The sequence below is a fragment of the Martes martes genome (assembly GCF_963455335.1).
Source record: "Martes martes genome assembly, chromosome: 3".
NCBI classification, from domain to species: Eukaryota; Metazoa; Chordata; class Mammalia; order Carnivora; family Mustelidae; genus Martes; species Martes martes.
Window position 1 is genome coordinate 131,552,204 of NC_137890.1, and position 26,669 is coordinate 131,578,872.

At 42.8% G+C, this 26,669-nt stretch overlaps 1 protein-coding gene across 3 annotated transcripts in view; it reads right to left on the reverse strand.

Annotated features, from left to right (window-relative positions):
- Positions 1 to 16,769, reverse strand: part of NOSTRIN (nitric oxide synthase trafficking) — a 57,308-nt gene extending 40,539 nt beyond the window's left edge. Inside the window, exons 1-2 of one of the 3 annotated variants that reach the window (XM_080799325.1) lie at positions 16,625 to 16,769; positions 6,254 to 6,339 (exon numbers count right to left, since the gene is read on the reverse strand). In XM_080799325.1, coding sequence (XP_080655451.1) covers positions 6,254 to 6,339; positions 16,625 to 16,651 — 113 coding nt within the window. In that variant the 5' untranslated portion in view covers positions 16,652 to 16,769. The remainder of the gene's footprint in view (positions 1 to 6,253; positions 6,340 to 16,624) is intronic. The other 2 variants (XM_080799326.1, XM_080799327.1) reach the window with 2 other exon arrangements.
- Between the last annotated feature and the right edge of the window lie 9,900 nt (positions 16,770 to 26,669).

A 26,669-nucleotide genomic window follows, 5' to 3' on the forward strand; every position in this document is an offset into this window, starting at 1 on the left:
AAGCCATGTCCCAACTGGCAAGCAGAGAGACAGCTTTTACTGTTGTAAGTCAGATCATTTATACATTGAAACAGACACTGCCGTGGGCTCGTCTGTGCTTATGGTCTAATTGTGTGCGTGTGTGTGTGTGTCTGTGTGTGTGTATCTCCTTTGAGAATCCTGCTAAACAGAAATGAACTGATGGCAGGGTTTTCCCAAGGCAAAGATGGCAATGTGCAGCCCTGTGTCCATTGGTTTCTTTTCAGTCCTTGAAGGGAGCTGCTTTCATCATGGCTTCTGGCATGAAAAGGGAGTTAAGAAAGGCAGAGTGAACCTGAGACAGAGAATTTCATTCCCTCGTTAAAATAATCAGAAACAAGCTTGTAAAAACACGGTGCTTAATGTTCTAGCCCCTTAGTTGAGATTTCTTCTCCAAGCAGTTGTCTTGGCACATATGAAATTGATGATGTATGTATATGTACTTCAATGGGTAACTCAGACTCACAACTTTCCAATGAGCCTCAAAGATCCTGAACCAGGAAAATGGCATACATTGACTTTTAATCCATTTATATTCTAATAATTTCCTCTCAGTACGTGGAAGCAGGTCAATAAATTTTCATTAGTAATAATGAAGACCAACCAGTAAGTCAAAGACCAACATTTGTCTTAGATTTTAACATAAATGACACTTCTGAAAGAAAGGAGAGAGGAAAAATATATGGCATCAGATTCCATATGTTAGAGCACAAATTAAACTTTAAGAATAGAAGTGACCATGTTAGCAGTTTTAGTGTATCCTGCTCTATTAAAATTAAGATGATCAAAAGTGATTTAAAAAAAAGAAAAGAAAAAGACTGTAGCTGGCCCCTGTGTCTATGAGAGACTAATTAAACTTGAACCAAAGCTTTCTCAAGCTTGGGAACAGCAGGTGACAGAGCCATCCCTTCATTTTGAATTAAGAAGGCATTTTAGTAATCTGAAATCTTTGTTCATAAACACCCCTATTCCTTGTTGCCTACTTTCCACCAGCAACAGCTTCCGGCTTGGGGGCTGGTGTGCTGACCTTGTCCCCCTAAGCCTTAGCAGTCTGCCTCTTAAAAGATAGTCACAAGCCCATCTTACAAATAGGCTATCTTTAAAAGTCAGTTATTTAGAGGACATTTAAAGGACATTTTTACATGGAAGCTCTGTTATTCAAGCGGCTGGGCTCTTTGGCTAGCCCACATCTCCCACTTCATCAGTATTGATTGCCTTAATTCTGCCTGCTAAGAACAGTATGAGAAGCTGAAATGGGAGAACCAGACTCAGGACACACACTCAGTTCCGCCCACTTCCGGCCCAGGGAGCGAGCGCACAGCTGCCCTAGCTCTAGACTTCACATTCTCCCTGCCTGGTCATTCTGGAACGAAGTGAGGTCCGTGGAGTCAGGTGGAAGTGTTGTCATGGGGGAAGGCAGGTAAAACAGGCCAAAAGGGCACTATTTAAAACTTTTTAGCTGGAAAACAAAGTTTTATACAGAATCTCACCATCTCATAGAAATGCTATATTCTGGATATAACGGGAGTGGTAGTGACAAGGGAGCTGAGCCCTCCACGTTTAACTTCTGCTCACTCCCTGAAGGGGTCCCTGAGGACTCCCACACACCTCTGTCTTACCAGGTTTAAAAGCTACTGGGCTTGGGACGCCTGGGTGGCTCAGTTGGTTAAGCATCTGCCTTGGGCTCAGGTCATGATCTCAGGATCCTGGGATCAAGCCCCGCATAAGGCACCCTGCTCATCAAGGAGTCTGCTGCTCCCTCTCCAACTCTCCCTCTGCCTGCAGCTCCCCCTGTTTGTTCTCTCTCTCTCTGTAAAATAAATAAATAAAATCTTAAAAAAAAAAAAAAAAGCTACTGGGCTCTGATGTCCCTTCCCACAGAGGACCTTCAGACTCTGAAGGGAGCTGGACCAGGGCCTTTGAACACGTTGGAACACCCACGGTTGGTGGTGCCTCAAACTGCCTGCCCAGTTGGCGGAAGCCCTTACACCAAGCCTGCGATGAGCTGGGTAGAAATCAAACTGTATCTTCTTTCCCACATCCCCATCTGTATATTAGGAATGGACCAGAGTACGTTCACACTGCACTGGGTTGGGAGAATTTTAAAAAAGTAAAGGAGAACAAGTATAAGACGAATCTAAAACAGTGCCTGATCTGAAGATTGTGCTGGATAAATGGTGTCTCCCAGGGTTTTGTCATTCTTTTCTAGCTTTTGTTCAAAAGAATATTCTATATACCATGTAAGTAAATTTCTTAGACACACTTATTTATTGTGCCTCAGAAATAGCCTATCTTGAACTTCTTAAAAGTTCTGAGTGCCTGAAGTCATTCTTACATTAACACATTGATTCACTAAGTGAACGTCTATTGAATGCCTGCTCTGTGCCAGGCTCTGTGCTGGTCACCTGGGATACACAGACTCTCAAGGAGTTCGGCCTCCAGTGGAGGAGACAGGCAAGTGAACAGACTCCAACAGTACAGGGCAGTAGGGTCTAGGGCAGAGACGAGCACTGGTTCTATGCATCTCTGACGGGTACCATTTTGAGATGGGACTGGAGTCAAGGAAGGCTCACACGAGGGAATAACCAAATCATGAAGATGGGTTGAATGGAGCCTGGTAACCAAGGTGAGGAAGTGTCTACCTAATAGAGGATACAGCATGCACAATTCCATGATGGTGAAGTTGGTGGGAGGGATGACAAGGACTCATGAAGGGGGGCAGTAACTGCTAGTGGCTCAACAGATGCAAAGGATATACAAAGAATAAAAAGTCGTTTCCCATGAGCCATCTGGACATGAGTGCTGGTCATACTTTCCTCTTAAATGTGTAGACTTATTACATATAAGTCAATGATACCTTTCCCTTTTATTAGAAAAATACCTAGAAAGCTGGTACCCTTTACAAAAACTATCCTGTACTTAGAGTATAGATAAGTAATGAGAAACCCCATCAGGCAAATCGATGGTACTCTTGGAATGCAGAGTGTAGGTATTTCCACTGAACGTTATGACGAAGACAAATCCAGAGGCCAGCATTAGAAAAGTTATCATGAAGGAGCAAATGGGGCTTCTTTGAACTAAGAGTATCAGTCACATAAAATACATGCAGTAAATACTTGTAGATCGAGTGAATAAATAAATGAAAGATATTAAGGGTTTATTTTCTTGTTATTACACTACTCTACTGTCCTTGGATACTCACTGTTCCAGACATCTTGCTTACAAAGCCATGGCAATGTAGTTCTGCATGGCAAGTCCACATTAACTCGTGGCTACAAGAGACAGCATCACAATCAAGCTTTAAGTCCAGAAAATGCTGCACTGCCAAGCTCAGCTGCCTACCAATTTGTTCTAATTGGTGATGATGAAAAAGTGCAGTTGTTATTGAAACATCATTTTGCCTGGAAATTCTGCAATTCATGGTCATGCTTAGCTTCTTTTGTCCAATTAGTGGTTTCAGTTTCCCTTTGTTTGTAGTTTGTAGTTTCCCTTTGTTTGTAGTAGCAACTCTGACTTAGCCAGAAACACACAGCAGCTCCCAAGATGCCTGATGTCAAAGTCATCAGGTTCACTTTAACACAATCACAGACTGGATTTAAAGGACAAAGGCACATGCTCATAAACTGTGACCTTATCCTCACCTACTAGGTTAAGAGATTTTTTTCCCCCAGAACAATGACAGAGGCCATTAAATGAGAAGAAAGCTATAGGTATGAAAGGTGGTAAAGAAAGAAATATGACTTAGTCATGAGATGAGATAGAACAAGGGGTCATGGATGGCTTCCAGGTATTAGGCTTGATTGGGTGGGCAGAGGTCCCAGTCACACGGTAAAAATCCAGGAGACTCTTAACAACAGAGAACAAACTGAGGGTTCATGGAGGGAGGTGGGTAGAGGGTGGGCTAGATGGGTAAGGGGTATTAAGGAGCTCACTTATGATGAGCAATGGGTGTTGTATGTAATTGATGAATCACTGAATTCTACTCCTGAAACCAATATTGTACTGTATATTGACTACCTAAAATTTAAAATTAGTAAATTAATTAATTAGCTTTACAAAATGCATCTATTGCATAAATGACCTAATATCTAGCATAAATTTGCTGGTGAGGGTTAAAATATTAGATTCCCCTTTTGTATTTACGCTATATAGTTTTTATCCCAGAAAAGTGCATGTAATTTTGCTAACCAGTAGTATTCTTTAGATCTCCAAATTCTAGGTGGTGCCTGGGTGGCTCAGTGGGTTAAGCATCTGCCTTTGGCTCAGGCCATGATCCCAGGGTCCTGGGATTGAGTACCGAGTGGGGCTCTTTGCTCAGCGGGGAGGCTGCTTCTCCCTCTTTCTGCTGCACTGCCTGCTTGTGCTCTCTCTCTATCAAATAATAAAAAATCTTAAAAAAAAAAAAAAAGATCTTCAGATTTTGAATTCTGCTCCATAAGAAGGTAAAACCATGGAGAGAAATATTCTTAGCTACCCAACCGTTTTTACTTCATTGGAGCTTGTTTGACGCTCTAGAATGATGTGGGTGGAAGGCTTTGTGTGTGACTAAATCTAGGAAAGATGGTAGCCCGAGAAAGCAACTTCAAGAGAGACACGGGTAAGAAATGCAGGCTCTGATCATATATAAAGTGGATATGTCTGTGGCAGGGTGGAGGGGTTGGAGTGACCTGGACAAGGGAAGAGCAATAAGGCCGTTTGGGGGCAGTGAATGCCTCAGATTTATTCTGTTCATTGTTGAGTCAGTTTGCCAGGCATTTTTTACCACCTGCCTTCTGTCTTCATAGGTCTCTACTGGGCACGAATTTTGAACACAGGTGCATCAAAATAATCAAAACCCAGATGTTTCTAATCCAGGTCATATGCATGGCTAATATATTTACAGATGCTTCCAGATCTGCAGGAGTGAAATGCTTTCTCACATAGCTAATGGGTTGAATTTGTATAATAGCTAACTGGACATATTTTATTAATTTCTTTTGAAAGAAATTTCAAAATTTCTTTTGAAATTAATAAAATAAATTTTAAAATAAAATTAAAAAAAATTCTTATGGAAGAGATTCCCTCTCAGATCAGTCCTCCCTGTTCCTCTCAGAATCAAGGCAATTGGCTACAGAAGCAACTGAATTTAATTTTTTCTCTTTCAACTCTGTTTGACAAACCTATTTTTGTTTTGTGGGTCTTTTGGGGGGGTTTGTTTTTTCTTTTAATAAATGCCTGTTTGGGCTTTCCTGTATCTTTCCTTGGCCTCATGTATGGTTCCTGATGATGCTAATATTCTCCTCTGTTCTTGTCCTACTAATGCAGGAGGCCATCGGCCCATGTCTACTACACTTGCAATTATTTTAAATTTGAAAGTGTTACCTTAAAAGAATATGCAGTCTCTTCTGGAGGCCTCTTTAGAGTTGTTTATTATAGAGCTGTCTAGAGGTGGGGAAATGGCTTGAAGACCCTTAATGGCCCAACTCAAAACAGGAACTTCTGTAACTTTCTTGACTGAGTTCAGGGTGCTCATTTTAGCACAGTCACCAACTTGACACATATCACATCTAGTCTTAAGACAAGGTGATACTGGGTGCCTGAGTGGCTCAGTGGGTTAAGCCTCTGCCTTCGGCTCCGGTCGTGATTTCAGGGTCCTGGGATCGAGCCCCACATCGGACTCTCTGCTCAACAGGAAGCCTGCTTCCCCCTCTGTCTCTCTGCCTGCCTCTCTGCCTACTTGTGATCTCTGTCAAATAAACAAATAAAATCTTAAAAAAAAAAAAAAAAAAGACAAGGTGATACTGAAAATGGTTACTTTTCATTCATCAGACATTTACTGATGAAGTCAAAAGCCCAGACTCTCAAAGCTCAGGACACAAAGATGAGCAAGCCTGCCCCTGTAGCGGGGGGACAGAAATGTCAGCTCATAATTGCCATCAGTGTGGGAAGCACAGTAACAGCGGACACGCAGGCATAGGGAGTGCCTCAGGAGGGGGTGATAAACTTAGTCTGAGGAGTCAAAAGAGACTTGACTGAGCCTTCCCACGCAGAGTTACTTCCTGTTGTTTCTTGATTATTATGGTACCCCAGTGATAAATGTGCAACAGAGGAGAATCACTCTTCAAATCAGTCTCTCAAGTACCAAAATATAACACCGAGTTCTGGAAAGTAGGACAGCTTGTAATCACTCCAGCAGTCATATCGCTAGCTCCAACTAAAGAGGAAGAACCGTTTATTGCAAATGCGCGCTCTGTACCTTTGCTGAAGAATGGATGTGACCTGCTTGCAGAAATTCTCTCCATTTTGAGAAAACTCTTTTAGGTTCTTGTATACTTTATTATACTGAAAGAGAAAAGATGCACAGACGGGTTATGAGCACGTCCAAAATAGAACTCCTCTGAATTCAGCATGCTCTGTGATGATGACTGTCACTGTAAATGATCGTGCAGCTACGGGGATGCACACCTTTTGGGTGAGTTCCTAAAATAAAGATTAAGTCTCTTCCGCCTGGCTGTGAACTATCTTGGAGAACTTTTCAAAATGGGGTGACTTTGAAGTCTGACTTCCTGTCACTTCTTTTGTTCCCAGGATGGTTCAAAGTACATTCTGCTGTAGGTATCTTGAGTCATCATTTTCTGTCTCCCCCCAAAACTTCACAATACTATCTCTGGGTGTCAAAACCCAAACTCATTAAAGTGAATATGGTGAGAGGGCTGAGATAAGAAAATGCAAGTGAGTAACGAGTTAGTAATATGTTCCCTAGTCCCTCTGTATCTCATTTAATTCTAGTAATAAGAATGTTGGAACGAGGAGTTGAACATTTTTGTTGTCCCAAGCTTTTATTTTATTTATTTATTTATTTATTTTTTTAAAGATTTTATTTATTTGACAGACAGAGATTACAAGTAGGCAGAGAGGCAGGCAGGAAGAGGAAGAAGCAGGATCTCTGCTGAGCAGAGAGCCCGATGCAGGGCTCGATCCCAGGACCCTGGGATCACGACCCGAGCCAAAGGCAGAGGCTTTAACCCACTGAGCCACCCAGGCTCCCCGTCCCAAGCTTTTATACATGTAGGAATAAACCTTTAGAAATTCATTTCTATATGAATTTAGCCTCCAGACATAAGACTTCCAAGGGAAAGCTTTTGTCATTTAATTCAGAACTCCACAATGTCCCCCTGAAAATCGTATTTGTAAAAGTAGACACTGATGACAATAGATTTTAAGTGTTCGGATGGACAGAATGTGAATGAATTCTGCAGGTTTCCTGACACACAGTAGCTCAGTTGGGTGGTGGAACGGTCCCAAGAGCCCTCCCTCAGAGTTTCCATCTGGGAGGTATGATACCTCATTGCATTTTTTAAATTGATTCAGTGTCTGCCTTCGGCTCAGGTCATGATCCCAGGGTCCTGGGATCAAGTTCCAAGTTGGGCCCCCTGCTCAGCGGGGAGTCTGCTTCTCCCTCTGCCCCACCTGCTCCCAGTCTCTTAAATAAATAAATAAAATCTTAAAAAAACAAAATGAGATTTTACAGAAGAGGATGGAAGTTCTCTACAAAACAAGTACCATGCTGTAGCTCTGCTCATCTGATGAGCCAGCCTCTTCTGTGCTCCAGGGGCACTCTGTTGGGCACTGCATTGAGAGCTCCCATTCAGTGAGCACCTACTACATAGCCGGCAGGTTCACATCCTTGAATCCTCAGGGCCAAGGTCACCTTTCAGTTGTCACGGGAGGACCCAGTGTCTGATGCGAGCAGAGTAGCCAGCAGAGGACATGGGGCCATGGAGAAGGAAAGAACCTAAAGAAATGACCTGACCAGGTCCCTACCTTCAGGGCTGGAAAGAACCAATACCTAGGCAATAGGAAAACAATCATTCTATAGATACTAAATTCCTTTGTCTTCATGCAGTGGTTTCACTTCCCTCTGAACTGAGCACAGAAAGCCAGGGCAGGATTTGGTAGACACACAGGGGGTTTCATTGAAACCGCCTTGGGCTCAAGGACAGTGGTCAGGGGGCAAAGCTCTTTACAAAGACATTGTTAACTCCTAAAGCAAGGTTGGCAAAATCATGGGACTGCAGGCACCTGTCAGCATCTGAATGAGTGAGCAGTGGGGGCGGGGAGGGTCAAGCTGGACAGACAGCTGCCCCCACTGCTCTGGACCCAGGGAATGTGGCCCACGATGGCCAGATATTCCAACTTGTCCCAAAAAGCTGAAATAAGGATTGGCAGCTGAAATATGATTTTCTGAAAACAACTGCAGCAAATAATTTACAGATTTTAAACCTCTTTGCAGAGCAAGCAAAACATCCCTACAGTGGGGTTTAGGTGTAGGCTCTCGAGAGGAAATGATTCTCCTCCGAGTCATGAGAGTAAAATCACTATTTGGCAATCAAGCCATTTTTAGTTCCATAAAAATAATTTGGCATATGAATGATGTGATATTATAAGTCCTCCTTCCTCCCCTTACCGGGACAATGGGAAAGTTTTAGGGAACATTTTAAGACCATTTAGCTTTTTTATTTGCTCCTCTGTTGACTAAACACTTTCACTAATTTCCCCCTAAGCCTTTTATTTTCTTCCCACATCACCAAATAACATCCCACAAATCACACAGAAGTATCGTGAGAAGAAAACAGGTATATGTTGAGTAGGGCTCATGCCCCTGGCATAAAGTTATTTCTCAGTGTCTCTCCCTTAGGGGAAGCCATGTGACTAAATGCTTCACAGGGCAGCATGGGCGAGAGTTTTGTGTGGGGTTTCAGTGAAGTTTCCTTCCTCCTCTTTCCTGACACCTGAACTTTCGAGAAATGATGGTTGCCACAATGTTCATAGCAGCAATGTCCGCAATAGCCAAGCTATGGAAAGACCCAGGTGTCCACTGACAAGACGAATGGATAAAGAAGATGTGGTATTTATATACAATGGACTACTACTCAACCATCAAAAAGAATGAAATTTTGCTGTTTGCAACGATGTGGATGGAACTAGAGGGTATTATGCTAAGTGAAATAAGTCTGTCAGAGAAAGACAAATGCCATATGATTTCACGCATATGCGGAATTTAAGAAACAAAACAGATGAACATAGGGGAAAGGAAGGAAAAATAAAATAAGATGAAACCAGAGAGGGAGACAAACTGTAAGAGACTCTTAACCATAGGGAACAAACTAAGGGTTGATGGAGGGGAGGTGGATGTGGGGATGGGGTAACTGGGTGATGGGCATTAAGGAAGGCACTTGAAGGAATGAGCTCTGGGTGCTGTATGCAACTGATAAATCACTGAATTCTGTCTCTGAAACTAATAATACACTGTATGTTAATTAAATTGAATTTAAATTTGAAAAAAAAGAAAGAAATTATGGCTGATGCCATGAGGTAATCTTGAGGATAGACGCCCTGTGCTAAGATAGTAGAGCAGAAAGAGATAAAGATCCTGGGTTCCTGATGGTCCTGGGGGCCACTACACAAGCCTTTAGCTCTCTACTTTTGGACTTATGTTCTGTGTAAGAGAAATAAAATAATAGGATTTTTTAAGGCCACTCTTATTTTTGGATTTTGAAATGTGCAGCTGAATATAGTTCTAACTCATACACAATCTTTTAACTTTTTATTTTAAATTATGAAACATTTTTATGTTTCAGAAAATAATAATGATACAGATAGCAAAAATGATACCCATTATGAACTCACTACTTAAGTTATAGAGACATTTAACACTTTGCTTCTGCTTTCTCTTTAAAAATATATTTTTTTAAGATTTTATTTGTTTATTCATTGGACGGACAGAGATCACAAGTTGGCAGAAAGGCAGGCAGAGAGAGAGGGGGAAGCAGGCTCCCTGCTGAACAGAGAGCCCGATGCGGGGCTCGATCCCAGGACCCTGGGATCATGACCCAAGTCGAAGGCAGAGGCCTAACCCACTGAGCCACCCAGGTGCCCCCTGCTTTCTCTTTAAACAACTGTTTTTCTTTCTCATAATTTCTTTGGCTATACTTGGGTATCTATTCTTCCATATGAAGATTTATCTAATTACATTTTTTAATCCCTGTTGGGGTCCTAATTGGAATTGCATTACATATATATATATAAATTTGTGGAAATGGGCTTTTTTTAATGGTATTTAGACTTCCCATCCAAGGACATAGTAAGTCTTTTCATGTGTTCAAATCTTATTTTATGTTCAATAAAATTTTATGGTTTCCTTTATAAGTCCTTTAGCTTTCCTATTTGATTTATTTAGAAATGTCTCACTGTATTAAATTGTGAGTTTTTTATGTAATGTTCTATCTGCCTCGCTCTCCAGCCCACAGCAAAGCAGAAACAAAGACCCAACACAAACACCAGGGGCCCACATGCAAGAGAGAAAGATTGGAACGTCTGTTTGCAGAGTGAGTGAGTTCTCCTGCTCTGAAAACCTATGAGGCCAAGGGCTGGGGCTGGAAGAAGACAAAGCAGACCCATGGATTAGAGGATTTTGGAGGCTTCAGAGCAGGAGGGAGAAGAACCATCAGCAGAGCCAGGAGAGCAGGGAAGGGACTGTGAGCTGAGCTGTCCCCAGGGGACGGGCCCACACTAGCCCCATCACCTGAGGAGTCTGTGTCTGTCAGTCCCAGGGAGACAACAGGGTACCTCAGACCTCATGTGTGAGGATGGGGGCTTGGAGGGGAAATCTTGCCCCTAGCCAAGGCAGAAATGAGCAGAACCAGTTGAGAATTTTTCTATTTACCAAGCTATCAAAATGCTTCTTATTTTATTTTAAAGTACATTCTCCAGTGGACTAGTTCTAGGAGGCCAGTTCAAAACTCAGTTGTTTTGGTGGGAGTTGGAGATCCTGTGAGAAAGTGGAGAGTCCCTGTCTTTCCCCAGTCATCCAAACTCAACGTTTTCAAGCAGAGGCCGCTCAAAGCATAGTTTATGCTTCAACTGACCCTGGGCCTGCCAGTTTTAGATTTTGGAAGATAACTTCCTGTTATGTTACTTCCTAACGTTCTCACATCATGGCACACCTAGGAAATCATCACTGGGGGCCCCGGGGTGGCTCAGTCAGTTAAGCATCCAACTCTTGGTTTTGGCTCAAGTCATGATCTCAGGGTCCTAGGATCGAGCCCCTCATTGGACTCTGCGCTCAGCGTGCAGTCTGCTTAAGACTCTCTCTTCCTCTTCCTCTGCCCCTCCCCCATGTGCTTACTCCTTTTCAAGCAAATAAATATTTTTAAAAATTAATAAACTAAATAATAAAAAAAGAAAATGATCTGTTGTACTGGGACAGTGTGTGGTAAATGGACAAAGTTGTTTGAGGCAGAGGAAACTGGCCTGTGATCTCTGCAGCGCCCCCAAGCCACATCCTGTCAATTTAAGGATTGCCAAGGTCCATGTCCCAGGTATACCTATAACCCATTCACCAAATTCCAGGATACCCAGGCACACGCTAGTCCAGAAGCCACTTAATACATTCTGTTGTTGTTAACCTCGTGATCAGATGACAGCAGGCTGTTGTTACCACAGCAATGGGGAGGATCTTTATCTTTGACCCTGTATGCAATGTACCTGACACTCCCTGACAAACCCTGATCTCCCCTGCGATAAAGGTGACATCGATACATAAAAGAGTTATTAAGAATACTCCCATTTGTGCAGCATAACCCCTTCTTTAGAAGCAGACATTGTGTACCTTTCTTCATGTACCATCTACTCAGACCTAAAGACAAAATCTGTAAAGAGCAGCCTTGCATAAATATCAAAGCAGAACCCAGGACCATCTTGGTGTGTGTGTGTGTGTGTGTGTGTGTGTGTGTGTGTGGTGTGTGTGGTGTGTGTGTGAGAGACAGAGAGAGAGATCAGAAAATCTTGGAACATGTCTACTTTGAGGTGATGAAATCTCTTGACCTTGGCTTTGGATCTATGTCACCTTTGGATCCCTTTGGATCTCACCTCTCCTTCCCATCCTACTGCATCCACCAGAGAGGCCACTGGAGGGATTCCATGGAGCACAGCTTGAAAATCACTAAAGTCTAATCCCTTTATTTCATAGTTAAGCACCAAAGAGCTGAAAGTAATTTCATTAGGTACGGGCAGAGCCGTGATTAGAAATATTAAGTGAGCCAATCAATTAGAGAAACTATCAGAAATATATATATTTATCAATAGCTAATCAGTAGAATTGCACTAGGTTTATTCAGAGTAATAGTTACCTTTAAGTGTTATGATCAGTACAAATGGCTTCCTAATGTTATCAACTACACAAGAAGTGTTTTCTCTAGTCAAAATCAAATGGAAGGTGGATTTTTGGTGTTCCTTCCCCACCCACTGAATTTTCAAATACCCCACCCTTACCAAATACTCATTCCAGGAAAAGAACCTACTGTTGATCTTACATCTCCATAGGAATTTTTATTAACGTGCTGTCTCTCATTGGCCTCATTAATTACTAGGAAAAAGGTTATGTATTTTTTCCCTGATAAAGGAAGTTCAGGCTAGTGATGGAATATCTCGGACATTTCTGAGCCCGTAAAAAACCCCTTCACCGAGAAAACTGGTAACAGGCCTTTCCCATTCAGTCTAAAAAGATATTTCTGCCCAGCATTTGTAAGCAAATTCTGTTGTATAAACGTTGTCGTCCAAAAATGGAGCAAAGTAATGGGCACATGGAATAATCAGATAACTTCTAAACAATATAGAATGTATCAACCCCAGACTAGCTGTTCTTTCTGATTTTCCACAATTTGAATGATGAAGGTTAAATTCTGTTATTCTAGAAAAGTCCATTTCTATTCTAGATGGCAGTATGGAAAGTTTTTGGACAGGGATACCCTCAGAGTATCAAATAAACTGTGATATTCCATTTATATTTAATCAAATAAGCTTTTGTTTGATGTCTTTCCTATGACAGGCATGGTGGTACTGATTTCATGTGAATCCTGATTCACGGGGGATAATATTTCAAACCACCGCTCCTCTAACCAAGGGACTGTCTAGATGAGATCTGGAATCCCCACGGCAGACCATCATAAGTTATGAGATACAGAACACTAAAAAACATAGTTTACTCCATATCTCCTCTTCTTACTTTCCAGAGGAGGAAAACAGGCCTGTGAGACGTGGGGGACATATCACCTATCTCAGGGATGTTGTGGGCCACAGGACATCTATGTGGTCAGATCCAACCTGCCTCCTTATCTGTGCAAAGCACCAGAATCCCTCAGAAGCCGTGGACCACTGTAACGGTTATCTTCTGTCTTAGCGCAAGTGAACATCCCATGACCCAGGCTGAGTCACCCAGACTGGCAGGTGAGGCGGCTAGAGGAGGTGTCCCACAGCCTGGCTGGTGCTGCTTCAGCAGCTGATGATGTTAAGGGAAGGGATAGACTATGTGGAGCCCGGAATGCCTGCTTTGACAGGTTCCTACCTGGACACTGTAGAGTGAGTAAAAGCCTAAACTTGGTTACAGCCCATTATTTGCCCACGATTTCCATGGTTTTATTTCATAGGAAGGGCTGATTTTGAAGAAAAATGGCTGGATCATTTCATTTGGAGATAGTTTGATTCCTGTCTACTGTCTTGCACCTGGATTTGAAAATTTCACTGAGTTTCTTTTTTCCTTTTCTTTCTTTCTTCCTTCCTTCCTTTCTTTGTAAGTATAGAAGCTAAACTCAGAGGCATCAAGACATTAAGGCCCAGAGCCAATTCTGTGTCTTTGTGAAAACAACTTCAAAATCTTCCTCAAATAAGTTCTGACACGCTTAAGATTAGTTAAAAGCCTATTCAACATTTAGGCCATCTTTGTGCGACCCTGGTAACTAATAATTTGAGCATAGACACTGACAGCTATTAGCCTATCTTGGTCACTGGAGCGTGAACTTAATAAGAGATTTTAAAATATTTTTTGGTATTATGGTTCTCTTGGGTGTGTTGTGAAATCTATACTTTACTCAGAATATTTTCAAAATGCATTAGAGAAAATAGCATAGGGTTACAAAAGAAACATTATATTGATATACATTTATTAAAACATATTTAAAAATTACATGTGCTCTTCAATTAACATAAATAACAAGTCTTCAGAATAACTTAATTTCTAAATCACACGGAATATATACAATATTTCTAGATAACTGCAACCCCTGTGATATTACATAAAAATATCTGTGATTTTTTTGGTTACAAATCACAGACATTGTGGTAGTACTGAAGTCTGTTGCTTATATTCAGAATTGAAGTAAATTCTAAAGATTTTTTCTTTTTATTTGAAAGAGAGAGAGAGGTGCATGAGCATGAGGGAGGGCATGGGGGGGGGACATGGGGAGGCATGAGGTGGGGGCACGAGGGGGGTTGCTGAGCAGGGAGCCTGCCACACAGCTCAGGGCTCCATCCCAGGACCCTGGGACAATTATCCGAGCCAAAGACAGATGCTTAACGGACTGAGTCATCCACGTGCCTCTGAAGTAAATTCTAAAATTTCAGTTAGATTAGTAGAAACAAAGAGGACATGTTTTTCCCATTGAATTTTGTGTAACCACTGATTTTCATACATGGACCCCCTGGGGCAGACCAGCTTAAAACTATAGTTAAGCTAAGACTTTATGAATTAATTGTGTTCCATGCAGCCATAGGGATGGAATGGGAACATTCTGTAGGTGGGTTAAAGCTTTGGGTTCTGTTTGGTTTCCTCACAACCACGCCTGTATTTCATGAAGCTTTCCTTGGCAGTCCATTCCTTTGTTGTATTCTACTGCCAAAATGAAGCTTTATCTTCTTACAGCATTATTCCCTAAGCACAAGCTAGAACTGCACCAGGAAATCCATGTGAACCCTTGAAAATGAAACAGTTGCAAATTTAAATAAAGCTTCCATGACTTTAGAGGATTTGGGAACCCTGGCTGAAGGGATGGGTATCCGCCTCCCCTTGATCCCCAGACCTCCTTCGATGGCACCGGGCCCAGAGAGATAACTTCAGGTTGTGGACAAGGATGGGAGTCCCTGGGGAGACGGCTCGGCTGAGGGAAAAGAGCTCCTCAGTACGTTAAGGAGGGAGCATGAAGCTGACCCACACATGTGGTGACAGGTTCTCTTGGGGGGCTGCTCAGAAGAAAACATGTCTCCCAGATCCTGATCTGAAGGCAGTCTTTGAAAAGGACATCAGGCTACTAGTTTGTGTTTGTGTTGTTCCCTTAACTTAACTTGGTCCTAGTTTCTCTCTCTTCTATCTCACTCTTCATGTGGTCATGACTTTCTTCTTGGGTGACTGTTGCTGTCCAGTTTTTGCCTCCACTTACCCCATCCCTGCCTTGCTCAACCACCCCCATGCCAAAACATCATCAGGGTATTGGCGGGAAGAAAGGAGAGGAGGCAGCATTTGGTAAGGGGGCAAATGCAGAGAAAGAAAAATAAACAGCAAATACATGAACAATAAAAGACTTTTTTTTTTTTTAATTGTCTGTACCTCCCAATGGAGAAAAGATTGGGAAGGAGGAAACGGAGGGGGAGAATTTTCCATCTTAGAATCTATATACAACTGTATTGTTGGAATTTGTTTTTACGTTAGACACATATTTACTTTTGCATTTAAAAAATGAAAGTAGACAGAACCTGCTATTACACGGTCATTATTAATAGTACCAGCCAATGCTCTTCATCTCATCTAGCCCATCTGATTCATGAACTCATTTTGTGGGCTCGCCTTTACAGCTCCACCTTCTTTAAACCTGTGCTTGTCCATTGTGGAAACAAAAATGTAACCAGTAATCCCCTGCCGCTCTTCTTCTTTATGGCTCTCCTGCAGCCCTCATTGATCTGCTTTTCTACAGTTTGTTATTGTTAGGGTTTTTTTTTTTTAAATAAAATACTTGAGGGATGAATGCAACTCCTTGCTTCTGATGTGACCGATCTTGGTTTTCTGCCACCCTTTACTGAGCTAACACCCTGATGATTCTAGATTATTTTACGTCCACTGTATAGGACCACTACCCCCCACCCCCGGCCACGTGCCTTATTTCAATTGCTCCTTATTTCCTAAATTTCACCTCTGCTATTGCTGTTGACAACCTCACACCATCTTCGGACTCTTGACCTATCTTCCGTTTTTGGTAACATTCCCAGAACTAAACACACATGTTGGGAGACCAGTCTGAGAACAACTGGAGGCCGGGCAGGATGGGGGCGCCTGTCCTTCCACTTGCAGGCCTTACGATTCTGGACGCTACAGGATATGGAGAAATATGCCAAAACCTCCCATCCAGACTTCATTCACAGAGCCCTAAGCTGCCTGCGGGTTCTGAGCATCTGGGTAGCCACTCTCCACACCATGTTGGCCCCTTGGGCGTCTGTCTTCAGAATGTTTTCCAAACAGCCACATCTGCAAGCAAATATGATACTATACCCACTCAAAGTTGTTCCAACAATATGAGAATAAAAGATGACAATTATTAACCTGCCCTGTCATTTGCTAGAAAGGGTTGTTTACAATCGAGCCAAAGAAAAGCCACCAGACTTTTGTATCACAGCCAATGTCTAAACACGTTTGTCCTCAGAATGTCTCAAATTCCTTAAGTTTAAACCCATTAATATATAAACTGAGCCCTCTAAGGCCGCTCTCTCACCCACAGGCGCAAAACCACACGGAGCTACTCACCGAGCAATCTGTCAGCGGGTCCCTCATGTTGGAATGTTTTTCCTTCTGTCCTTTTACCTACGCTCCAGCGTTCAGCGTTCAAGAAAGTACAATCAAGACTGGGTGTGTCTTGGACTTCCCGCATTCAAAGGGCCTAGAGTGCGTCAGTCCCTGTCAAACACCCTGAGGAGGAAGTCCCGGCCCAGCACTTTTCATCCCGTTTGTTTCCTGAAAAAGCAAAGAACTGCTCTGGGTCAAGAGAGCTGGGCTGACATGTTGAGAATGACTTCTGTAAATACTTAGAGCTCAGAATACTGAGTCCTAAACTGCCTGACTTTGCGAGGAGGCCCAGAAGCCGTCAAGTATCCCAATAATTCGGGTGTTCGGGGTAGATACGGAGGACGCCCAGTCTCCCGGCCTACTGTATTTATCACATTTTAAAATTTTCTTTATTTCATGACGTTTTGGCGTGTTGGGGCCTTTCAGACCTGAGGAGGGACTGCCCCTCCTGGGGTTAGCTAATTCCCGGAGATAACAAACAACTTGCCTGTGAGAGTGACTTTGATATGCAAACTGACCAATCCTGAGCTCTGATGCCCCCAACCCCGTTCTTTATCTAACACACACACACACACACACACACACACACACACACGCAGTCACTATTCCCCTGAACCAAATCACCCCAGGGCCAGGTACCAAACAATTAGGACCACACTCACAGCACTATGACTATGTTTAGGAAAATGTCTAGAAAAGTCTATGGGGAGCAGGACACACATTAACCACCTCACAGGGCCTAACTCAACTCAACCCTCATTCTCAGAACTCATTCTCAGAACCGTCAATCTCCCTCCAAGAGGCCAAACTATGAAGTTAAGGAGGGTTTTCCTATGTTCACCCTCACTTTCTTGTTTATTATTACTCAAAGGAGTAAACAGTAAACTAGAAATCCACTATCAGCAGCTTATCATTCATTGCGCTCTCTGCACCCAGTCGTCAATCCATAGATTTCCAGCTAATGGCCTGTTGCCTTTCGGGGGCCATTTGCTGGACTGCGGGCACCTTTGGTATGACTGGCAGGCCCCCAGTCTGAGAGGAGCTCCATCAGGAGAAGCCAGTGGCACATTTCAGAGCTGCCCGGGGTGGGCAAACTCTATTCATCTACCCTAGGTATGCAGGCTCCTTCAAAGTCCCTAGAAATAAGGAATGAAGAGGAAGGGGTCACGGGGGGAAGAGATGCTATCTTGCAGTCAGATGGAGAAGAGTGCTCCATAGTCAGGGAATCATCATTCACACAGTGCTCTCCTCTTAGCTTCTCCCAAGGACGTTTACCACTGGAGGTTCCAACAAGGAGCAGTAGCAAGTAGGGGCGAGAATTAGATCAGGCCACTCGGCATTCTGAAAGACGTGTAGAGACAGGTTAAAAACTGAAGTTAATATGTCATTCGGATACCCACTGGGCAGCTTCCCAGCCACCGGAGATTGTAGATCAACTTGGCTGGAGCCTTGGTTCGAGGGTCTGGGGCAGCTCAGAGCCTTCCTTCTGATTTCCCAGGCTCTTGTTCTCATTTCAGCTCCAGCTCTGTTCAAAATGGGGAGATCGGCCTCCCTTGTTGGTTTGCACAGGAAATGCCATCACACCACAATTACTGGGATCTTCGTGGCCTATTGAAGATTGGTAGGGTGTTGCTGCCCCCATTGTCCTCATGTGTGTCTCTCCCAGCAGGCTGACTAGTTTTCCCTTAGGCTTCCTGACATCTGCTAAACTGAAATACCTTCTTGTGGCTACAGTATCCTCCTCACAGACTGCTTGAGGGCAGCAGGGTATTCGGGCTGAATCTGGCCTGAAACTAGACTTTGGCTATTTGTTGAGCTTTTCAGAGAGGTGTTTGAATCTGAAGAAGAAAAAAAAAATTGATTCTGGAGATCAGAAAGAGGGTTGTATTAGTTATCCATTTTCAGTGATGCTGTGTAACAAACAAACCCAGTGGCTTCAAATGGCACAGACCTTCCTTGGTTCACAGGTGTGTGGTTTAGCTGGGTGGTACTTTGGGTCTCCCCAGGATCCTCATGTGAAAGCAGGTCATCTACACACACTGCTGATCTTGGCTGGGCTTGACAGCAAGGCTCTTCGGGGTTCTGCTGGGCAGATGGCTGGCTGCAGGCTGAGGCGATTTTTCTTCAGCCAGTAGTCAAACCAGAGCTGTTCAAAGGGCCTGGTGAGGAGATGAGAGTGAGTAGAAGCACCCAAGACCTCTTGAGGTGCAGGCTTGGAACTGACACGTCATCACTTCAGCCACATTCGGCTGACCAAAGCCTTTCACAGACCAGCCCAGATTCATGGAGGTGGGGGAGATTTCACCCCTGGTGCAGAGAAGGCAGGGAATCGGGATTAGTTTTACATTAAATTCACTACAATGGTCAGTCAATATTTGTTCTTGAATGATTAAAAAGATAAGGCAGAAAAGACAATGGAGAGCATGGCTGCTACTGGCCATCCTCTCCCTTGCCCCAGTTCAGCCTCAGGGGACATGCTTGGAACTCTGGCAGAGACTGAGTTTGTGGAGAGAAATAAAGAATTAATTCTCTAATGACTTTAGACACAGACTTGGAGATTCATTCTTCCTTTTGACCCAAAGAACACAGCAAAGCACACTCACCCTGAGGTGGCTGGTGGGGGAGGAGCAAACAGCCAATCGGGCTCTCTAGGGTGTCTCCGGCACCAGAGGCTGTCACTAGTGAGGCACCTGGGCGTGAGTACTTTTGTCCTTGTGCCTCTGAGAACCCCTGTCCCCTGACTCCCAGATATGTTCCAGGGAGATGGGGAGGAGGGAGCTGAGTTCCTGTGCGAGCATGAGTGAGAAGAGCCTTGTAGTTTTGGAATTAATATTATGAGGAAGGAAGAACTCCTGCACTCTTCAAGGTCCATCTAGCCGCACTAAGACTCAAACTGACATGAGACCAATTAACAGGAGAAAATCAAATTTAATACTAGCATATGTACAGGAAGGCCACATAAGGAAATTCCAAAGACAATCAGGCAAAATGAGATATACATGTCGTTCTGAACTAAGGTGAAGAGGGCAAGGCTCTGGGTCTTCAAAGAGAGGAATGCAATTTTCAGGAAGAATAAAAAAAAGAGTAAATGTTTGGTAAATCAATGCTTGCTAGGCCACTCAGAGACAGTGGGACAAGGAGAAGGCTTTGAACAAATAGGACCTCTCAGGTTCCTCCCTGTCTGCCATCCCTAGTTTATATTGTAATGTAGTTATCTATCATGATAGCTCTCTTCCTGGAGCAGCTCCTCTGTCTAAATTCTTTTAGGCAGTAGTGGAGGAAGGTAAAGAGCTTTTCCTGAATCTGTGGGGTTTTGGTTACTTTTTAACTCAAAATCATCCTCACGTCAAATGGCCTATCTTGGGGCAGCCTGTCCTTGACTCGCATTGATAATAACATCATTCTCTATCTACGGGTAAATGAGAACTATATAAAGCGAAGCATCTCACAGAAGGAACACTAAAATGTTTGGTTCCTGAGGCATCCTTTTGAGTTCTTTGTCTTCAGGTTTGTCTCTGGCTTTTATACACTTTCTGTGGCTTCTTTCCAGTCCAGGTGCCCAACTTGACTCATTGACTGACATCTCAGACGTCGATCTTCCTGCTTCCTTTCCCTGACTATGCGTAGCATTTGCGTTCCTGGAGTGGCATCTCTGCAGAGAGAAAACTCGCAGTGGACTCCCTTGGGTCTAGTCTGGAAGCCACTTCACCATACTCCACTCAACCCATTCAGCACTGCCTCTGAGAGGAGTCAACAACAGAGTAACATTTGTTAAGTGCTTGTAAGCAGTTGTTGGGTATTGCTAATACAGAAAGACACAGGAGTTTGAATGTAATAGAGGTTAAGGGCAATTCATAACTTGCCTTGGAAGTTTCTTTAGACGCCAATGCATGTAAAAAAATTGGAAATGGAACAAACACCTGTCACTAGGGACCAATGAAACCACTGTGATAAAAAGTATGGCATTCCTCAAAAAATTAAAAATAGAAACACCATATGATCCAGTAAAATAGAAATACCATATGATCCAGTAATTTCAAAAAAATTAAAAATAGAAATACCATATGGTTCAGTAAATACTAGCTTTTTACCCAGACCAAAACACTAATTCAAAAAGACATATGCCCCCCTCTGCTTATTATAGCTTTATCTACAATGGCCAAGATATGGAAGCAATCCATGTCCATTGATCAATGAATGGATAAAGATGTGGTGTGAATGTATATGCACACACACACACACGCATGCCCACACACACACACGCAATGGACTATTACTCAGCCATAAAAAAGAATGAGATCTTGCCATTTGCAGTAGTATGGACGGACCTAGATATATAGGTATAGGCTAAATGAAATAAGTCAGGCAGAGAAAGATAAATACTATATGCTTTCACTTATATGTGGAATCTAAAAGACAAAACAAATGAACGAACAAGCAAAAGACTGAAGCAGACCCATAAATACAGAGAACAAGCTGATGATGATGGCCAGAGGAGAAGAGTGTGGGGAGATGGGCAAAGTGGGAGAAGGGGAGTGGGAGGTACAGGCTTCCAGTGACAACATGAATGAGTCACAAGAATGAAAGGCACAGCATAGGGAATATGTCAATAGTATTATAATAGCATTGTATGGGGACAGCTGGGATCTATACTTGTGGTGAACATAGCACATCATATAAACTTGTTGAATCACACTATATCGTACATCTAAGTAACATTGTGTATCAACTACACTTCAATAAAAATTAATTAAACAGTATCACAACCTGGTTAAATCCTTTATAGTAATATGAGCTCACATTTAGAGGACTTACCATCTGTCCAGTGCTATTCTAACTGCTTTACAGTACTAACTTATTTAATCCCCATGACAATAATTTGAGATAGATCTGTATTGTTTTCTTCTTTCTAATACACATAGGGACACTGGGGCACAGATGTCACTAAACCCCGAGACCTAACCTTACTGCTCTCTTACTTGTACCCACCCACCTTATCCCACATTTTTCCTTAAGTTCTTCTTTCCAGCTTATCTCTTAATTCAGGCAAAAGACCCTACAGGCAGGACATCCCAAAAGGGAAACTGAAACTACCCCTCAGGCAATAATAACTGCCCAGAGGAAGAGCTCTGGTGGCCCAGACCACCGAGACCAGTTTGAGGTAAACCCCCCCATTTGCACCTGTGCAGATGGACATGGAGTGACCTCTGGGATGACCAACAGTTACCTTTATCTCATTATTACCCTAAAATCTCTGCCCAAGGAAGAGCACACGCCTCGTTTGTATAACATGCAATGTTTCCTTAAGGCGCACGTGCAGCCTATGCCTGCCTCTATATAGGAACCCATTCACCCTTGCCTGGGGAGTCATGGCTTCGGAAGTTATGCCCCATGATCTCCTTATTTGCTGCAAATAAAATTTCCTTATGGGACAACTCACCTGGTGTAGTTTCTATGACTCACCAAGAAGAGAACTCACGTTGGTTACACAGGATGGTTAAATGACTTACCCAAGGTCGTGCAGTTAGTAGTGGTACAGCTGGGATTCATCTGACTCTAACACTTCCATGTTTTAGTTACTGCACTACACTGCCGGTCAACCCAAACAGTGGGATACAAAATACCCAAGAACTGACAACGGAGTATAAAATATTTACTTATACGTATTGACGTAGAAACAGGTTGCAAAAGAATAAGGACGATTCTAGTTTGGTACATATATAAGAAAAAAAGATCTGGACACACATACACTAGATAGACAATAGCATACCCCTGACAGTTGAGACTATGGAAGTCTCCTACTTGGCATACATTTCTGGATAATATTCACATCTGAACCAAGCATACATTGCTTTAGAAACAAAATAAGACAAATAACCCTTAAGAGAGAGTAACAGTCACACTAACTTTAATTTTTTTAAAGGAAAAACTGATCAGTGAAATGATGTCAGCCAGCCTTGTTAGTTCATACCTCCAGACTTTGCACAACGCGGGTCCCTTCTACCTCTATGTTGGCCTAGCTGACTTTGCATTCTCTCCAAAGCCCAGTTAGTGTCATTTTCCCCAGACAGTACACTCTCACCTTTGTCTACCATTATCCATTGCACATACCTCTTTTGATTCGTTTATCCCATTGTATTGAAATTATTAGTTTAAGGGTCTGCCTCCCACATTCCTCAGCCTGCTCTTTATAACAAAGTGCCTGGAGCAAGGAACTGTTCAATAAATACTTGTTTTCATTTCACCGGATTCCTTACTGAGAAAGTGACCTCATTAGCTAGTTCCTTTCCATTGACAAGACAGGCAACGTTGCTTATGGGCGGATCTCTATCTTCAGTTCTCAGGAAGCGGAGTTCAAAACATTGAGGGTGAAGATAAGTGTGACCTTCTGGGCAGGAACTCTAAAATGGGAAATGGCCCAAATGCACTTGAGAATCTCTGACACTCTTATTAAAAATGGCCTTGACAAACAGGAAACTGAGAAGGAATCAAAAGAATCCCCAAGGACCACTTAGAGAACTTGCTTGTAGATTTGTTGGTTAAAAAGGTAGAAAGAGATGAGATCAGAGTCTTGGGACCAAAGATAAAATCAAAGAGGGGTCTTATGCTAAGAATACATTTGAGAAAGCTGGAGTCTAAAATGAGCTATGTTTTGCAAACTTCGCTGAGCATGTCTAAGAGAATTTTCACTATTTCCCCAGCAAGAGGGATGTAAAGGGACAGCCCCTGGGCTTGGAGCAGCTGGCCTGTGTCCCCAGTGACAGAGTGAGCAGGAGGGCTGGGCTACACTGCCGGGTTCTAGGGCTCAGGGGGTCAGACAGAGAGGCTGGCCAGCAGCTCACCACATCTAAGCACCTTGACATACCTTGCCGGGGCCATCCCATTTCTGAGTCCTGGACGAAGCCGACTCCTTGCCTTGTCTGAGCTGACAGACTACAGATACCATCTCCGAGGCCACGTCAGGCCCCTGAGAACCACGGACAGTATTTACAAGACATGACACCACTCCCACCCATCACCCTCAGGGAGCAGCGTAGAAGCAATCTCATTCTGACTAAATTGCTTTTTTATTTTTAGTCTCTGGTTGCTACAGTGATTAGTGTGCCTAATTTCCATATCTTCCCAAAGCTGAAAAATACATTTCTAAAGCCTTGTCTTAATGCATACATTAAAAAAAAAAAAAAAAAGTAACTTTGCCTAAACCCTCAGGTTGGGGAAAAAAAATCCTTCTCATTTAGAAGCGCTAATGAGTGTTTTACGCTTAACAGGAGCAGGGAGGCACACAGGGATACCGGGATTGTCAACAGCCAGCCTGATCTGTAGCATCTGAGGTAACTCTTTTGCTCGGTTCATATTAATTACACTGGTTTTTAAAGCTGCACAAAATAAGCCTTTTTACCACTTTCTGCTTCATAAAGAATAACCTGCTTTTTAAATTGAAGTCCAAAGGGTCATAAGTAACTTTATAAACACATACTAGCCTTGCATTCGGTGTGCTTGGGTGAATTGTCACCGTGCGTGTCCCAGTTCCATATATATTAATTTAAAATCTCCAGGTGTTAATAGAGAATAAAGATGAAATTAAATAGACTAAATTGCCTCAGACAAATTAGCATACGTTTACTTTTCCCTCATAAGCTGTAGGAAATGAAGACTAATGGAGAACTAATTAATAATCAAGTCATCCTCTAGCCATGATCGATGGCTTTAACTTTGAAAAAGGAAAAGCACAAGAAGAATATTTTACAACCAAATGATGTTATATCTTCATTTGATCACCTATGTTAATAGTCATGTGCATTTACTTACATTTTTCTAAGCTCATCTAGGGCCAGTCTTAGAGATTTCGATTAACATGCACGTTGGAATGTCCAGGTTAGGACTGCTTCAGTCTCCAGGGCAAAATAGGAGTTTGACAGCCTTGCATATGTAAATAAAATGTCACCTGTGGGATTTATTTGTCTTTTCCACCTTGGTTATATATCCATGTTATAAATCATCAATTTGTAGTTATTTCCTATAAATCACTGCCAGGTTATGAAGATAGAACCTCAGAAAGAAAACGAAAGCTCTCCAAGTGGTTATTCATTGTGGTGCCTTCCGTACCCAGAGCTGAGGGGCTGGCGATGAGCATGGAGACGAGAGGGAGTTTCACACATTTGGAATTTCGTATGATGTGCCTGCATTATCTATTCGGACGTAGAAACTGATGTATTGGTTAAAGCCATCGCATACCTCTGGGACTGAGGGCACACGGGGTTTGAAGCATGTTTACTCAGAACTTAGGTTCAACCAACCAGTTCCATGTACGTGCTTAAAAACACTTCCCCTTCTGTCTTCATGCTCAAGTTATTTCACCCGTTAGCTTCTCCCCCAACCGGAAATGGTTCTCCAGAAAATTACTCTTTCTGTCTTTTTGCATCTCCATAGCATTTTATACAATTGATAATTAATTGATGATTACTCACTCACTCACTCATTCTGTGGGGTTTTCATGCAGCATCCTCTCTGCTCCAGGCATAATGAGGTATCCAACGACAAATAAATTCTAATCCTTCTTACAGGGAGCTCAGTACGATGAAGGAAGGACATATAATACTGTGATAGATTATATAAAAGAGGTCTGCACAGAAATGTGATGGGAATTCCAAAGAGGTACCCAGCTCATCCCGGCTGGGAAAGGGGAGATGCCAGAAAACACAGGTGAGAGTTGGTCACACCTGCTGGGGGGCACATATTAATTGTGTGTTAGTGCATTTGGGGAATTATAAATCACACAAGAATTCTTTGAGCACACAGCATGGGGGACCTTGCCATGGACCTTATAGTTAGTAAGGCTGAAGTGATACAGAGCCTAGACAGCGAAAGATTCGGGCGCCATGTTTTGACTTTAACCCAAAGGTAATTAGAGCCATATAGGAGTCTTTTTCCATATAGGTTTTTAAAGACATCGTGATATTCAGATGTGCATTGTAGACTAATCACTCCGACAACAGCACGGAGACTCAAAAAGACTGAGCTAAGAATCAGGAAGAGAGGGAGCCTGTTGCCGGGAACCAGGGGAAAAATGGCGAGGCCTTAACTAACACGGAGAGAAAGGGGTAGAGTTTTAAAATGGAACCAGCAGGACTCAGTGATGGATTGGATCGGGAGTAAACAGTAAAGGAGTGAGAGGCTCTAGAGCAAAGCCCAGGATTCTGGTATCCTCCCTAAAATCCTCTGTGGGAGGCACCAGAGGGTAGGAATTAATAATAATATAGGCTTTGGAGTGTGAAAAATGTGGGTTCAAAAGTTGGTTGTACTACACATTAGTATGCTTATTTGGGGGAATTTTTTTTTTTTTAAGATTTTTATTTATTTGTCAGAGAGAGAGAGAGCACAAGCAGGGAGAGGGGCAGAGGCAGAGGGAGAAGCAAGCTCCCCACCAAGCAAGGAGCCCAATGTGGGACTTGATCCCAGGATCCTGAGCCAAAGGCAGACGCTTAACTGACTGAGCCACCCCGGTGTCCTGGGGGATATTTCCTAACCCTTTTAAGCTTTGGTTTTCTGATATGCAAACTGGAAGAAAAAATATCACATGCTTCATAGCAGAGTATGCGTAATAAATGTTCAATGAACAGTATTTGTTATTACTGTTACCATTTTAACTTATTTTGGCATAATAAGGCATTATTAAAGATGATTGCTTATTATACATGTAAAGCATTGATGAATACAACTACTATAATTCAAAAACTTGCAAAAACTAACGTGACTACTCACCAAACAATTTAGAATTCTTTTATTTTTTTTTAAGATTTTTAAAATTTATTTATTTGAGAGTGAGAGTGAGAGAGAGCGAGAGCAAGAGAGATCACAAGCAGGGACAAGGGTAGAGAGGGAAGCAGACTCCCTGCTGAGCAAGGGAGCCTGATGCAGGACTCGATCCCAGGACCCTAGGATCATGACCTGAACTGAAGGCAGCCACTTAACCAAATGAGCCACCCAGGTACCTGAAACAATTTTG